General features: G+C 37.4%; 1 protein-coding gene across 2 annotated transcripts in view; it reads right to left on the reverse strand.

Annotated features, from left to right (window-relative positions):
* Positions 1-1,408: 1,408 nt before the first annotated feature.
* The window catches only part of LOC144332960 (uncharacterized), a 130,428-nt gene continuing 115,121 nt past the window's right edge, over positions 1,409-16,715 (reverse strand). The window contains exon 3 of one of the 2 annotated variants that reach the window (XM_077954727.1): positions 1,409-1,650. In XM_077954727.1, the coding sequence (XP_077810853.1) occupies positions 1,547-1,650 (104 nt within the window). In that variant the 3' untranslated portion in view covers positions 1,409-1,546. The remainder of the gene's footprint in view (positions 1,651-16,715) is intronic. The other variant, XM_077954725.1, reaches the window with a different exon arrangement.

A 16,715-nucleotide genomic window follows, 5' to 3' on the forward strand; every position in this document is an offset into this window, starting at 1 on the left:
GGGCAGAGAGCTTTCCTGTATCCTCTTAATTGTCTTCAGCTCAACAATCCTTTATATTTTGGGGTGGCATATTCTGGTCTCCCATATTAGAATGCTCAAGTGAAAGAAGTTGTTAGTTTTTTGTTTTGTTTTGTTTTCTATTTTGCATAGATTGCTTTTTCTTCAGGGGTTCTGTAGCTTATAAGAAAAGGAGTAAAGGTTAGAAATCATGATTGAACAGGTACTCATTCAGAGGAAATCAATCAGTTGTGGGTATGTTGGATAATATGTATGAAAGACAGTGTTTGTTGCCTAACCAGAAGCCATTTCCTCCTATTTCTTGCTAACCATACCTTGATTTCATACCAGTAGCAATGTACTCAATATAGTAGACACTAGCATAGCTGCTGCAGGTAGCCAGCTGCAGAGACCCAGTATTCAGCCCCCAACCTGCCTGATCCTACCTCAAGAAAATCTTCTGGTCTCAAGGCATTTCTCTAAGTTTTTACTTGTTGCTTCTTTGGCCTTTGTGGCAGCCAAGGAAGGTTGACAGGTAAATGAGTAAATGGTGACAAGGTATGTGACATTATAAGGAGGCTCTGATTCAATTTAGTTCCTTAAGACTGATTTATAAATAGCCTCACCAGGTTAACATTTAAACATTTCAAGGGAGAGCACTTTCTTCAGTTTCTTTAGAAGACAGTTCACTCGCCTTATCAGTTTTAAAGTCAAGATGTAGCATATTTGTTTTGTTCCCCTAAGCAAAATTCTTCTCTGTAAAGATGAGGTTAGAATGTGGTGTTATCTCACTTTCAAAATATTTTTAAGCTTGAGTGATGATGTGTTATTGAAGAAAAACCTTCTTATTTGATCTGGTTTAATTAAATCAGCAGTCTCATTCTATGGTTTAGATACGCATAATCTTAGAATATGAACATTTTGGCTTATTATTAATTTAGACTGTGTTGAGAACATCATTTTTGTTGTTAAAAGAACCTGCCTAATTTATTCCCTGAACTGATAAATTTAATTATCAGTTTCTTTAAATTTCCTTTGGAAACATCCTTTCAAACATCAAATCATAAAAGCCAGTACTGGTATTCTGGCTAACCTAAAATGCAATGATCAGCAGGCATAAAATAAGAAACAGTTTAAAACGGTGTTCCAGATAAATTTGAGATATAAAAATGTAATAAAAAAATGTAATCAAAGGAAATACCTGCCTCAGCTCCATCACTGGGAGGCATGGCTGGAAAAGGAATCACAATGACACCAAATAAGAAACATGAAAGTCATTTACTCCAAACCATAATTTCACAGAAGTGGAAATGGGCTCAGAAAGGCCGAGTGATTAACCTTAAATCACATGCCTTCTCTTTGGCAGGAGACTAAACTTAGGCATCCTAACTTCCAGTCCTATATTGTTTTTTCTTTAAATTACTTCTAGTGGAGCTGATAACATCTGTTATGGCCATCTTTATAATGAATGTCAATGACCAGCCTAATTGGTCAGTCATCATTATTAAGGTGAGGAAAATAATTATAGAGGTGAATACTTCCATCTCATTCACTTCTGATGAATGAACTTCAACCTTGTCATGACTGCTCTGGTTTTTAGGCTTGGTTGTGTTAGCATAAGTCCATCAATCTTTCCAGTTTTCTCCTTCAATCCTAGGGGAAAAGAATTAATAGATATTAGCCTGGGCAACATGGCAAAATCCCGTCTTTAGAAAAAAAAATTAAAAATTAGCTGGGCGTTGTGGCATGCACCTGTAGTCCCAGCTACTTGGGAGGCTGAGGTGGAAGGACTGCTTGAGCCCAGGAGGTCAAGGTTGCAGTGAGTTGTGTTTGTGTTACTGCACTGCAGCCAGGGTGACAAAATGAGACTCTGTCTCAAAAAAAAAAAAAAAAAAAAAGAAAGAATTAATAGATTTAATTTAAAGGCCAGGCACGGGGGCTCACGCCTATAATCCCAGCACTTTGGGAGGCTGAGGCTGGTGGATCACGAGGTCAGGAGTTCGAGACCAGCCTGGCCAACATAGTGAAACCCCCTCTCTACTAAAAATACAAAAATTAGCCGGGCATAGTGGCAGGTGCCTGTAATCCCAGTTACTTGGGAGGCTGAGGCAGGAAATCACTTGAATCCAGGAGGCAGAGGTTGCAATGAGCTGAGATTGTGCCATTGCACTCCAGCCTGGGCAGGAGAGTGAGACTCCATCTCAAAAAAAAAAAAAAAAAGATTTAATTTTGTATGTAGAGTTGTGTAAGTGTAGGGACCAAGGGAAAATTTCTCCGTTACCCTCTGAAGGTTCACTGAAAATCAACTGACAAAAGGCAGATTAATAGGAGAAAAGGCATATAAAATTTTATTTTAACATGCATGGCATGGGGGATTCACAAGAAAATGATAATGCGATAACCCAATAGAGGACAGAAGGTTATTTACCCTTTTTCATAGAGGAGAGATACATGGACCTGAGAGGCAGGAGGTGGAGCTGCACAGAAACAAAGTTTGTCTTATTATGCAAATAAAGTTATTCAAATAATCTCTTGGAGCTTCCTTTCAAAGAACAGATGAAAAGTCTTCAGCCAGGTGTGCTGGCAGTGAGCCCAGGAGTTTGAGCCTATAGAGTACTATGATGGTACCTATGAATAGTCACTGCACTCCAGACTAGGCGACATAGCAAGACCACTTCTCCAAAAAAAAAAAAAAAAAAAGTCTGTCTGGCGTGGAGACTCTCAGTCTCTCTGGGTGTTAATATTTCCTGGTTATTTGATAAGATCCTTAAGGAGTCCGTTTAAGACGATTGCTTTTTTTTTTTTTTTTTTTTTGTGGAAAGAAGCTTTTTTGGTCTGATAAGGAAATTTCATAGAGAATCTCTCCATGCACAGGCAGAGGTGGGGCTGTGGGGGAACAAGACAAGGTTAGAGAGACCATGATTCCAACGCAGCTTCTAAGGTCTCTCAGTATGTCAAAGTGTCAGTCTTTGGGTGTATTGCTTTCTGAGTCCCAACATAAGTTAATCAAAGAATGAAGAAATCTCACATTTGTAAAGCACCTCGCAGATGATGAAGTACCTCATATATATTACAACACTATGAGATATTATTTTTGCTTTGCAGATAAAAAAATTGTTAAACTGACTTGCAAAGCCAGACTAGAAACCAGTTCTCTGTCCAAATTTAGTGCTCTTTCCACATTTTACCTTTTGCAGATCACTTAAGAAATGATTACTCTTCCATTTGTGAATCCCAAATATGTGAGACAGGTCCCAGTTAATTTAGAAAGTTTATTCTGACAAGGTCGAGGACTCATGCCCACGACACAGCCTCAGGAGGTCTTGACGACATGTGCTCAAGGTGGTCAGAGAACAGTTTGATCTTACACATTTTAGGGAGACATGAGATATCAATCATGTAAGATGTAAGATATGTAAGATCAACATTGGTTAGGACGGGAAAGGCGGGACAACTCAAAGCAGAGGAAGGGGCATCCAGGTCATAGGTAGATAAGAGACAAATGGTTGCATTCTTCTGGCTTTCTGATTAGCCTCTCCAAAGAAGGCAATCAGATATGCATTTATCTCAGCGAGCAGAGAGGTGACGTTGAATAGGATGGGAGGCAGGTTTGCCCTAAGCAGTTCCCAAGTTGACTTTCCCCTTTAGCTCAATGATTTGGGGGCCCCAGTATTTGTTTTCTTTTCACACACTATAATGGACATAATTGACTGATGTCCAGAAGGAAAGTGTGTGAAGGCCAAATGCTTTTCTCATCTACTGTTGTTCCAATACTTGAAAAAAAAAAAAAAAAAACCTAAGCTAGGAAGGTTTGAACATTTATAGATGGATATATTAATTCACAACAAACATACACTGAGCACCTACTATGCACCACACATTGTTAGGTATGAAGAGACAAGCCTATTGCTGGGAGTGATTTATAGACACTAATGTACAGTGTTATTATTTTAAGAGAAAACTTACAAATTAGTTAAAGCCTATAAATCCTTGGATATTATTAGACCAAGGCCTAAATGAAAGATTCAAAAATGCTTAGTTAAAAGGAATTTTCCCAATCACCTACTTCAATAACCACCTTTTCAAGACAAGGAAATCTGGAAGGAAAATGTTAACTGACTAGCCAAACATCACTTCAAGCATCTGTTAGTGTCTGATAAAAGCCAGATAATTCTTTTAGAAAAGGTTAAACTGTTAGGACACAGTGAGAGGTCTTGAGACTTTTGGAGGGACGTAAGAATTCAAGACCCTGTCAATGATTTGACTTGCCTACAGAAAGTAAACATAAAACACAAAGGGAACATTAGCTGTTTTTCAATAACATGGCAACTTTGTCGTCCCCCCCTCCCCTCCTCGCCTCTCTGCACACACTCTCTCTTGCCATTGCAGAAAGATGACTAATGGTTTATATACAAGAGATAGCAGTTAATATAAGGCACACGATGTTATACAATAATTAGGCAAAATTAGAGTATTTACATTTCAACTACCTTGGGTTTTTTTTTTTACAAAAGTAAAAAATAGTGATGAGTTGATACAGCCCCCTGGTAAAGCTCAAGTTGTCACTTTCAACTGCTATGCAGGATACTTTGAGGTGGGAATTTTAAAAGGTGTTATTTTCACAGGACATTAGCATAATAAACACACATTACCTTCAGTCAATGAGCATCACCTTATGCATAATTAATGGAATGTAGATATGTGAGATGTGATCAGTAAGTGAATGTTTTGCTATCAGTCTTTATTCATATCAAAAGTTTCCTCATAATTCAAAACAATTTCAACTATCTGTCATTAACTTCTAGCATAAGAAATGGAGTAATCCATTAATGAGCATTGTTTGTCAAATGGCAGTCCATATTCTTTTAAATCAGTGGAACACTATCTGGCATAGAACCCCAGGGTATATGACACTGTTAGCAATTTGGTATCCATTCACCTTAGTGAATGGCAAAAAACAAAGGCATGCAAACAGATATAAAATACTGGCCAACTCAACTGTTCTTTAAAAAAACCTGTCTCAAAATATCCTGCAAAGTGTATACAGATGATAAAAAGAGAATGAGACAAAGAAGAATGATAAAAAGAGAATGAGACAAAAGACAGATACAGAAGGATCTGTGATGATGTCAACTTCACTCAGTTGCAGCACTAAATTGGCCACTGCTTACTTAGTTTGTCTACTCTGGGCAGTACAGGCCTGACTGAAAATGTTAATTGCATCCACCAAATTTGAGTATTTCACCTATAAAATTTTTGAGGATTATTTTGCATAAGCACCAGTTTAAAACAATAAAATCTCTGTGAAGATTTAACTAACATAAGTATACATAGCATTATAAGTCATAAGTATATATAACATTATACATAAGTATACATAGCATTATAAGTCAAGTATTAGGAATAAGTATTCATGGTAAATTGCAAGTGACATAGAAATAACAATCCTACTTCAATGGGTATTAATAAAAAATAAATCTGAGTAATGAGGATGGACTCTTCTTGTTAAAGTATAATTTTCAAAAAGCAAAACCATGACTCTCAAGCAAATATAAAATTATGGGAGAACCAGTAAGATGTTATGATAGGTTGAAAGAGCAGTTAAGCAGCTGGATTATTGATAGGACATTTAACAAACAAACGTTAGGATAAGATTGTTGGGTTAGATATAAACTGGTAATGACCAGTAGGCCATAAATCTCTATAGTCATCTGTTCCGCAGAAATTACCAACATCTCTACCTGACAAAGTCTCTCAGTTAATGAGTGACTTACTAAGTCTGAGCCTATAATTACAGAATTACAGTAGCACTGAGAAGAACAATCCTTGGGTGGCCTTTTCTACTGTTTCATACTGAAAGTCATGCTGTCACCATTTTGTTTTGTTTTTATTTTTGCCTCATTTCCAAGTTTTGGGTAATTTTTCTGATGGGTCTTTTCATTAATTAGCTTCTACAGAATCATAATCTAAGTGGGTCCAAACCATTCCATAGATCAAAACTAATACTCAAATTGGACAAGAATTCTCATTCTCTCTGCCTGCCTTATTTCATAGTCATTAAAAGTATAACTTTCAAACCAAGCTACATGGATTTCATAAAACATACTTTCTATTGCCCTAGGTTTTCTGTTCTTATTTAATTTTGCACAAATGTGGATTTGCCCTAAGGAAATATTGGAGAGGTTCCCATTATATAAAAATATTCTTCATTACAGCTTCCTGAAAAATGTCTGACAGTGTTTTCTTTAATTGTGTTTAGGATAACCCTATAACTCTCACTAGCTTTAGATAGTGCAGAGAAAAAACCATCTTTCAGACTAACATCTAACAGAAAGACTTTCTTCCATTACTCAAAACTCATCTCCTCTGTGGTTATTTCTTGCCTTTCACTTTTACATGTTCCTATCTCTATCTATTTCCTTGCCTTTCTCTATATACAACCTGATAAAATTTGACCACTTTTTTAGAATTTTGATGGTTACTATTTTGTAGCCTCTGTATTTGTCCATTCTCACACTGCTATAAAAATATTACCTGAGACTAGATAATTTATAAACAAAAGAGGTTTAATTGGCTCACAGTTCTGCATGGCTGGGAGACCTCAGTGGAAACTTACAATCATGGCAGAAGGCGAAGGGGAAGCAAGGCACATCTTACATGGTGGCAAGAGAGAGAGCAAAGAGGTGCCACACTTCAAAACTGTCTGCTCTCATGAGAACTGACTCAGTATTATGAGAACAGCCATGGGTTTCCCCCGTGACAGTGCCTATCTTTGTGCCCTAAGGAAGTTTATGCTAGCATTGATGTTGGCATTCACCTGCAGGTCAATTCTTGGGCCTTCCTGTTGCTTACTCAGATGCCAGTAGTGGCAGCAGTGGCCTGGGCAGATGGGCATGTTCATGGGAAACCACCTCCATGATCCAATCACCTCCCACCAGGTCAACTTGTGGGGATTACAATTAGAGATGAGATTTCAGTGGGGACACAGAGCCAAACCATATCAACCTCTTACATATAAATCATTTAAAAATGGAAGACAAGGAGGGGCTTCAAGATGGCTGACTAGAAGCATTGCATGCCTAACTCTTCCACTTAGAAGAATCAAAATAGTGTATAAATAAGTGTATTTTTAATATTTTACTCAAGAGAGAACACTGGAATTCAACAAAGAAGTGACAGGAAACACCAACATCAAGGAAGAGGAAGCAAAAGAAGAAGCCAACTTGTCTGGAATCAGCTGGGAGGTTGGAATGACTTCCCAACATGGAGAGAGTGTGAGAGACTTCCAGTGACCCACAGACCCACCATAGAATCATACAATCCTCATCACAAGAGAGCCCGTTGACACTCCCAAGCCCTGAAACTAACACAGAGAGCTGCCAGGAGACCGTGGGATGGAACAGCTACAGGGAGGGAGCTTGTGCTGGGTCCCACACCCTTTCTGAGACCTAAGCAGCTACAGAGCTAGAGCAGGGTGCCACTTTCAAACTAGCCTTTGGAAGACTTCACAATGTCCTGGGGTCTGGTGGCACTGGGTCTGAGTTATTAGGGAAACTCAGGCTGTCACTGCTGTGACTAGGGTGTGTGCTGAGAGTTCCCCTGCATCCAGGACTGAGAAGCATGCTAGGAGTGAGCTGCAGCTGCTGGGGCTGGGAAGTGAATACTGCCAGGACTGAGACTGGGATGTGAACAGAGAACAGGTTGCCATTGGGACTGAGTTGCAAGCTGCATGGGGGCTCCTGCAACCAGGGCTGGGACATGAGCTAGGTGTAGGCTGTGGCCATCAAAGCTGGATAGCAAGCCTATGGGGACTGGGACATGAAAGGGACAAGCATTCCCTAGCCAACAGGCAAGGCCATAGTTACTGAGGAATGCCCCAACTGAGGCCCTGCCACTGAAGGCTGTTACAGACCTCCAACTTAGCACTCCACCTGGGGCCTGAGAATTGTTCTGTTCCTGCTGACCATGGCTAGTGCTTGCTCTCACCATTAGGTAACTTGAGCACAAGCCTACCCAGCAAGGCTTTATCCCTACTGCTCTGAGAGAGATGGCATAGCCCAGAGTCCTGGGGATGGCCCAACCCAATTCACCACACTGAGTACCTGAGTGCTCCAGGGTCTTGAATTTGGGCCTAAATTCCTGGCCAGTACCACCTCAGCTGGCACCTACCTGCAAGCACCACCTGTGTGCCTAGAGACTGGCCCACCTAGCTCATCACAGCCACTTCCAACATCAGCACACACTGCTTGGGACCTAGAGATTTGTCCCACCACTGCTACTGCCATCACCCATCTCTCATACCAGTTTCCCAGGGGTCTGAGAACATGCCCATCTGCCCAGACCACTGTTGCTACTGCTGGCATCTGACTAAGCCACAAGAAGGCCCAAGAATTGGTCTGCTGGTAACTGCCAACACCAGTGCTAGCATAAACTGCCGTAAGGCATAAGGATAGGCACTCTTAGCCCACCCCTGCCACCACTAGGGTCTGAAGACTGGCCTACCTGGCATCTCAGTCCCAGCTCAACTTCACCACAAACTCCACTAAAAACCACCCTAACCTACCAAGGAAATCACAGATACCACTAACACTTTTTATACCTAAAAAAATCATAGAGACCACATTACTCCACACACCCAGAATCAAAGCCAAAGTGCCCTATCCAGCCAACACCACAGATACATCTATAGGAAAAAAGGTTTTCCCCTATAAAATTAATGTAAAAATAGGAAGAAGTGACTATTATACCAGATGTGCAGATGTCAACGTAAGGACAAAGGAAACATGAAAAATCAAAGAAATGTGACCTCCAAAGGAACACAATAATTCTCCAGTAATATATCTTAATTTTTAAAAGGTCAAAATCCCAGATATACTTTGCAACTCTGATGTGCTAAAAAAAAAAATCAAAAATCCCAGATGAAGGATTCAAAATATTGATTTTAAAGAAACTTAGTGAGATACAAGAGAATTCTGAAAAACAATACAAAGAAATCAGAAAAATAATTCAGAATATGAATCAGAAATTTACCAAAGAGATACATTAAAAAAAAAAAAAAGATACTAAATAGAAATTCTGGAACTGAAGAATTCATTGTAGAAAATAAAAAATACATATAAAAGTTTCAACAATAAACTAGATCAAGCAGCATAAAAATTCTCAGAATTTGAAGACAAGTCTTTTGAAACAATTCAGCAGGTAAATATAAAGAAAACAGATTAAAAAGGAATGAGCAAAGCCTTTGTGACATTTGGGACAACATGAAGTGACAGAATATTTAAACTATTGGCATTCCCAAGGGTGAAGAAAATGTGAAAAGATTAGAAAACTTACATAACAAAATAATAGATGAAAATTTCCTAAGTCTAGCAAGAGATTTAAACATTCATATAAAGGAGGCTCAGTGAACCTCAGGCAGATACAATGCCAAAAGTTCTTCTCCATAGTACCTTATAGTCAAGCTGTCTAAAGTCAAAGATAAGGAGTGACTCCTAAAAATAAGAAGAGAAAAACATCTAGTAACCTATAATGGAAACCTCATCAAACTATGTGAATCACTCCACAGAAACCTTACAGGCCAGAAGAGAATGAGATGATATAATCAAAGTGAATTTTTTAAAAACTATCAGCCAAGAATACTATATACAACCAATTTATCCTTTAAAAATGAAGGAGAAATAAAATCTTTCCAGAGAAGCAAATGCTAAGGAAATTATTACCACTAGACTTGTCCTACAATAAATGTTCAAGGGAATGCTGAACCTGGAAGTGAAAGAATGACATTTAACATCATGAAAACACCTGAAAGTATAAAGCTCACTGGTAAAGCAATTACACAAAGGAAGAAAAGAAAAGAATCATGGTACTACTCAGAAATCCACCAAAACACAATGACAAACAATAAGAGAAAAAGTAAAGAACAAAGAATATATAAATCAACCAGAAAAAATTAACAATATGATAGGAACAAAGCCTCACATATCAATAATCTTGAATATAAACATATTAAATTATCCACTTAAGAGATACAGAATGGCCAAATGGATTTTAAAAATATTATTCAACTATACACTGCTTGCAGGAAACTCGTCTTACCAATAAAAACATGTATAGACTGAAAGTAGATGGATAGAAAAAGATTCTATGCAAACAGAAACCAAAAGTGAGCAGAAGTAGCTACACTTACATCAGATAAAACAGACTTTCAGTCAAAAGCAGCAAAAAATATACAAAATACAAAGAATGTCATTATATAATGATAAAAGGATCAATGCAGAAAGAGGATATAACACTTCTAAATATATATGCACCTAACACTTGTGCACCCACATTCATAAAGCAAATATTACTAGGTATAAAGAGAGATAGACTACAAAACAATAATAGTGGGGGACTTTAACACCCACTCTCAGCAGTAGACAAATCACATAGACAGAAAATAAAAAAAGAAATACTGGATTTAAACTGCACTTTAGACCAAATGGATCTAACAGACATTTACAGAACATTCTATCCAACAGCTGCAGAATATACATTTTTTTCATCATCACATGAACATTCTTCAGGAGAGACCATATGTTAGGACACAAAAGGAACCTTAACAGGTTTTTTTTAAATTGAAGTCATATTAAGTGTCTTCTAAGACCATAATGGAGTAAAACTAGGAATCAATACCAAGAGAACTTTGGAAACTATACAAATACATGGAAATTAAACAATATGTTCCTGTATGACCATAGGGTCAATTAAAAAATTAAAATAAAACCAAAAAATTTCTGAAAACAAATGAAAATAGAAATACAACATACCAAAACTGTAAGATACGACAAAAGCAGTTCTAAGAGAGAAGTTTATAGCAACAACTGCCTACATCAAAAAGGTAGAAAGATTACAAATTAGGCTAGGCGCGGTGGCTCATGCCTGTAATCCCAGCACTTTGGGAGGCTGAGGCAGTGGATCACTTGAGGTCAGGAGTTTGAGACTAGTCTGGCTAACATTGCAAAACCCCATCTCTACTAAAAATACAAAAATTAGCCAGGCATGGCACCACGCAACTGCAATCCCAGGTTCTCCAGAGGCTGAGGCATGAGAATTGCTTGAACCCAGGAGGCGGAGGTTGTAGTACAGTGATCCAAGATTGTGTCACTGCACTCCACTCTAGGCAACAGAGTGAGACTCTCTCTCACACACACACACACACACACACACACACACACACACACGAAAGATTACAAATTAACAATAAAACAATTCACCTCAAGGAACTAGAAAAGCAAGAACAAACCAATCCCCAAATTAGCATAAGAAAAGAAATAATAAAGATCAAGGTAGGAATGAATGAAATGGAGACTAAAAAAAAATACAAAGGATCAATGAAATGTGAAGTTGATTTTTCAAAAAGATAAAAAAAAAATTGATAAATTGCTAGCTGTACTAACCAAGAAAAGAGGAAAGAAGACCCAAATAAAATCAGAAATGAAAAAGGAGACATTACAAATGATACCACAGAAATATAAAAGATCATCAGAGACTTATGAAAAACTATACACTGACAAACTGGAAAACATAGAGGAAATGGATAAATTCCTGGAAACATATGACCTGTCAAGATTGAATTAAAAAGAAATAGAAAACCTGAACAGACTAAAAATGAGTAGTGAGATTGAATCAGTAATTTCAAAAATCTCCCAACAAAGAAAAGCCCTGTACCAGATGGATTTAGAGTCAAATTACACCAAATGTACAACAAATTAATACCAATACTTATGAAACTATTACAAAATATCAAAAAGGATGGAATTTTTTCTAATTCATTTGACAAGGCCAGCACCACCTGATACCAAAACCAGACAAGGACACAACAAAAAAACAAGATTCCTGATGAACATAGACACAAAATTCCTGAAAAAGCATTTAATAAAATTCAACATTTCTTCATGATAAAAACTCTCAAAAAACCAAGCATAGAAGGAACATACCTAAAATAATAAAGACCATATATGACAAATCTGTAACTAACATCATACTGAATAAGGGAAAAGTCAAAAGTCTTCTCTAAGAACGTAAACAAAACAAAGATGTCTGCTTTCACCACTCTTATTCAACATAGTACTGGAAGTCTTAGCTAGAGCAATCAATATCTAGAGTCCTAGCTAGAGCAATCAGGCAAGAGAATGAAATAAAAGGCACTCAAACTGGAAAAGAGAAAGTCCAATTGTCCCTGTTTGCTGATGATATAATCTTATATTTTGAAAAACCTAAAGACTCAACCCACAGTAATGGATAAAAAGAAAACTAATCTCCTGAAAAACATAGATAAAAACTTACAAAAGCAGCCAGGGTACTCATTGGAACAGAGAACCATGAAGATGAAACAGAGAGATAAGAAAGTTGTGACAAAGACCTTTCATGGTGCTTTGTTGTTCCAGTAGATAAAAATGATGTTAGGTACAGAGAACTGCCTGAAACACATGCTGACCTCAAGAGAATTTGCAAGACAGAAGTTGAGACTGAAAGTTTTTGCTCCCATTCAGGAAATGATGACTTTTGTGCAGTTTGCTAATGATGAATGTGATTATGGGATGGGGTTTGAGTTGGGAATGGACCTCTTTTGCTATGGCTCACATTATTTTCCTAAAGTTACTGGTCAGCTTTTACCTCTTGCATATAATCTGTTGAAGAGGAATCTGTTTGTAGAAATTATTAAGGATCATCTGGCAAACAGAAGTAAAGAGAACATAGACCGACTTGCTGCATGAGTAAGGTGGCTTTGGTGTACAATATTTCAAAGGGTTAGTATTAAACTTGTGATTTTTGTTTTGTTTTTAAGGAATGTAAAAAATAAACATTTACTAAAAATGTTAAAAAAAAAAAAGACTCAACCCGAAAACTCTAAGATTTAATAAATGAATTCAGATAAGTTGTAGAACACAAAATAATATGCAAAAATCAATAGCATTTTATTCACGAGTAATGATCTAGCTGAGAAAGAAATATCATTTACAATAGCTACAAAAACAAAACAAACAAACAAACAAAAAACACCAAACCTAGGTATAAAGTTAACCAAGGAGGTGAACAATCTCTACAAGGAGAACTACAAAATACTAATGAAAGAAATTGAAGATGACAAAAACAAGTGGAAAAACATCCCATGCTCATGGAACAGAAGAATTAATATCATTAATATGACCATATTGCCCAAAGCAATCTACAGATTCAATACAATCCCTATCAAAATACCAATGCATTCTTCACAGAATTAGAAAAAACAATCCTAAAATTTGTATGGAACCAAAATAGAGCCCAAAAAGCCAAAGCAATCCTGAGCAAAAAACAATGAAGATGGAAGTATCACATTACCTCACTTCAAAATATATTACAAAGCTATATAGTAACCCAAACAGCATGATATTGGTATAAACATAGACACAAAGACCAATGGAACAGCAAAGAGAATCCAGAAATCGTCACATATTTGCAGCCAATTGCTCTTCAACAAAGCCTAGAAGAACTTAAGTTAAGGAAAGGATACCATGTTCAATAAATGGTGCTAGGAAAATTGGATAGCCACTTTCAGAAAAAGGAACTGGATCCCTATTTTCCACTGTAAGCAAAAACCAACCAAAAATGGATTAGTGTTAAACATAGGACCCACACTATAAAAATAGTAGAAGGAAACCTAGGAAAAACTCTCCTGGGCATTTGTCTAGGCAAATAATTTGTGACTAAGACTTTAAAAGCACAGGCAACAACAACAAAAATAGACAAATGGGACTTAATTAAACTGAAAGTCTTTTGCACAACAAAGGACGTAATCATCAGAGTGAAAAGATGACCTGTTGAATGACAGAAAACATTTGCAAACTATTCGTCCAACAAGTGACCAATATCCAGAATATACAAGGAAGTCAAACAAATCAACAGGAGAAAAATAGTCCCACCAAAAGGGGGCAAAGAACATGAATAGGTATTTCTCAAAACAAGACATACAAACGGCCAAGAGCTACAGGGAAAAAATGCTTGACATCACTAATCATCAGATAAATACAAACCAAAACCACAATGAGATAGCATCTTAATCCAGACTGCGGAATGGTTATTATTAAAGAGTCAAGAAATAATGAATGTTGGTGAGGATGCAGAGAAAAGAAAACTCTTATACACTGTTGGTGGGAATGTAAAATAGTACAGCCACTGTGGAAAACAGCATGGAGATATCTCCAAAACTAAAAATAGAATCAACATTCGATCAAGCAATCTCACTACTAAGTATTTACTCAAAAATCTATCAAAGGGATACCTGCACTCACATGTTTATTGCAACACTATTCACAATAGCAAAGATAAACAATCAACCTAAGTGTTAATCAGTGGATGAATGGATAAAGAAAATGTGGTATACAACGGAATACTCTTCAGCCATAAAATAGAATGAAATGTCATTTGCAGCAACATGATGGAACTGGAGGTCATTTTCATAAGTGAAATAAGTCAGGTTCAAAAAGACAAATATTGCATGTTATCACTTTATGCAGGAGATAGGGAATGGAAAGATAGGTAACCGAGACTGGGAAGCATAATTCCGAGAAGTGGGGAGGTTGAAGAGAGGTGGGCTAAAGAGCGCAAACATATTGTCAGAGCAATAAACTTCAGGTCTTAAAGGAGGGTGACTATAGTTAATAGAAATGTGTTGTATCTGAATAATGTACACCCTAAACACCCTGACTTGATCATGACATATTATACACATTAACAAAATTTCACATGTACCCCACAAATTTGTACAAATAAAAGTAATTTTAAAAAATAATTTTAGCTGGGTGCAGTGGCTCACCACTGTAATCCCAAAACTTTGGGAGGCCCAGGCGGGTGGATCACGAGGTCAGGAGATCCAGACTATCCTGGCTAACGCAGTGAAACCCCATCTCTACTAAAAATACAAAAAATATCGGCCGTGAGCAGTGGCTCATGCCTGTAATCCCAGCACTTTGGGAGGCTGAGGTGGGCGATCACGAGGTCAGGAGATCGAGACCATCCTGGCTAACACAAGTGAAACCCCATCTCTACTAAAAATATTAAAAAATTAGCCAGGCGTAGTGGCGGGTGCCTGTAGTCCCAGCTACTCGGGAGACTGAGGCAGGAGAACGGCGTGAACCCGGGAGGCGGAGCTTGCAGTGAGCCGAGATTGCGCCACTGCAGTCCAGCCTGGGCCACAGAGCAAGACTCCGTCTCCCCCCACACCCCCCCAAAAAGAAAAAAATCAGCTGGGCATCGTGGCGCCCGCCCATAGTCAGAGGTTGCAGAGAGCCAAGATTGCACCACTGCACTCCAGCCTGGGCAACAGAGCAAGATTCCATTTCAAAAATAATGATAATAATAATAATAATTTTAATGGCTTAAAAAGTAGAACCAACCTAAACCGCCACCAGCTGATGAACAGACAAATAAAAGGTGGTATATCCATACTAATACATGCTACAACACGGATGAACTTTGGAAAATTATTCTAAATGAAAGAAGCCAGTCACAAATGACTGAAGTGTATATATAACTCGATATATATGAAATAGGCTAATCTATAACAACATGTTTAGTGGTTGCCTAGAAATGAGGAATAGTGGGAGGCCAAAGAGTATGGAGTTTCTTTTCAAGTTGATGAAAATGTCTAAAATTGATTGTAGTGATGATTTCACATCTCTGTGAATATATTAAAAACCAATGAATCATTTTTAAAAAGGAAGATGAGGAATATTATTAAGTGAAACTATAAGCTTAATCTGAAATCCTTCCTCAGCCCCCAAATAAAAGACTAGTGCCATTTTTAAAATGAGTTCAGAGAATTATCTTGTTCAGTAAATTTGTGTCTAAATTTCTGGTTATTCCTTTTTGATATTTTTCCTAGAAATGGAATTACTGCTTCAAAAGGTATGAACTCTGGATTCAGACTCCATGTCATTCTCCCATCTCAGATCTCTTACCAGCTTTGTGACCTGAGTAATGAAGCCCTTGGTTTTCTCATTTGTAACGTGGGCATCATATTATAGAGCTGTTGAATAATATATAAAAAAATTTTAGCCCAGGCCTGTGACTCAATAAATGGTAGAAACCAAGAGCACCATTCACTCCCTACTTCACTATGCATTCCATTTCAATGTCATCTCTTGACAGGAGTCTTCTTTGCCTATCCCCTTTAACTGAGATATTCCCTACCAGAGTTCTCTGTTTGTTTCTTTTACAGAACTTTTACAATTTGTAATTATTTATTTATCTTATCTTTCTTGCACGTAAAACTAGAAACTCCAGGAAGCTAGAGTAATGTATACCTTATTCACCATCGTATATCCAGAACCCAGCCCAGTGCCTGGCACACAGTAGACATTTAGTAAATATTTGATAATGAATGGATCTAAGCCCTACACAGGACTGCAATCATTGAACATCACAGAAGAGAGCCTCTCATATAAATTATGTGGAAATCCTTTTTCTCCTCCAGCTTTTGCTACTGTCAGGGAATTGAGAAGATAATTTCTGGATGCACAAACACTGTTAATGTTCTTTATGTCATGTGCCAAAAGTATATTATAAGATATTTCTAAGTACTGTGTAATTAGTGAATATTAAAATGTACAAATGTCCACCTTTTATTACATTCCTAAGTATAAATGTAACTAAATTTGAATAACTTATGAGCATTCTTAAATGAAAGAGATTTATAA

Source organism: Macaca mulatta, chromosome 11, assembly GCF_049350105.2.
Source record: "Macaca mulatta isolate MMU2019108-1 chromosome 11, T2T-MMU8v2.0, whole genome shotgun sequence".
NCBI classification, from domain to species: domain Eukaryota; kingdom Metazoa; phylum Chordata; class Mammalia; order Primates; family Cercopithecidae; genus Macaca; species Macaca mulatta.